Source organism: Penaeus monodon, chromosome 15 (assembly GCF_015228065.2).
Source record: "Penaeus monodon isolate SGIC_2016 chromosome 15, NSTDA_Pmon_1, whole genome shotgun sequence".
Taxonomy (NCBI): domain Eukaryota; kingdom Metazoa; phylum Arthropoda; class Malacostraca; order Decapoda; family Penaeidae; genus Penaeus; species Penaeus monodon.
The window spans coordinates 47157734-47157965 of NC_051400.1; the positions used below are offsets into that span (position 1 = coordinate 47157734).

General features: G+C 45.7%; 1 protein-coding gene across 1 annotated transcript in view; it reads right to left on the reverse strand.

The window, feature by feature from the left end:
• The window catches only part of LOC119582064 (serine/threonine-protein kinase Tao-like), a gene marked incomplete in the record, with an annotated part of 21354 nt that extends 21128 nt beyond the window's left edge, over positions 1 to 226 (reverse strand). The window contains 1 exon segment of the mRNA XM_037930304.1: positions 1 to 226. Coding sequence (XP_037786232.1) covers positions 1 to 76 — 76 coding nt within the window.
• Positions 227 to 232: the final 6 nt, after the last annotated feature.

The following is a 232-nucleotide window of genomic DNA, read 5'->3' on the forward strand; positions in this document are numbered from 1 at the left end:
CATTCTGCCCCGGAAGCTGGAGAAGGAGGGTAGGAGTGGTGGAGGATGTTACATTAGTGCTAGTGATAGTGGACATGGTTGCAGCATCAATGACTGATGGTTGTGTGTGTGTTGATGGTGGTGTTAATGGATGGTGATTATTGTTAGGTATACCTAAATCTGCTTGTAAAGATGAAGAAGATGGCGACGGTGAGATTGAAGGCGTGGTTGGAGTATGGTGATATGACAATGC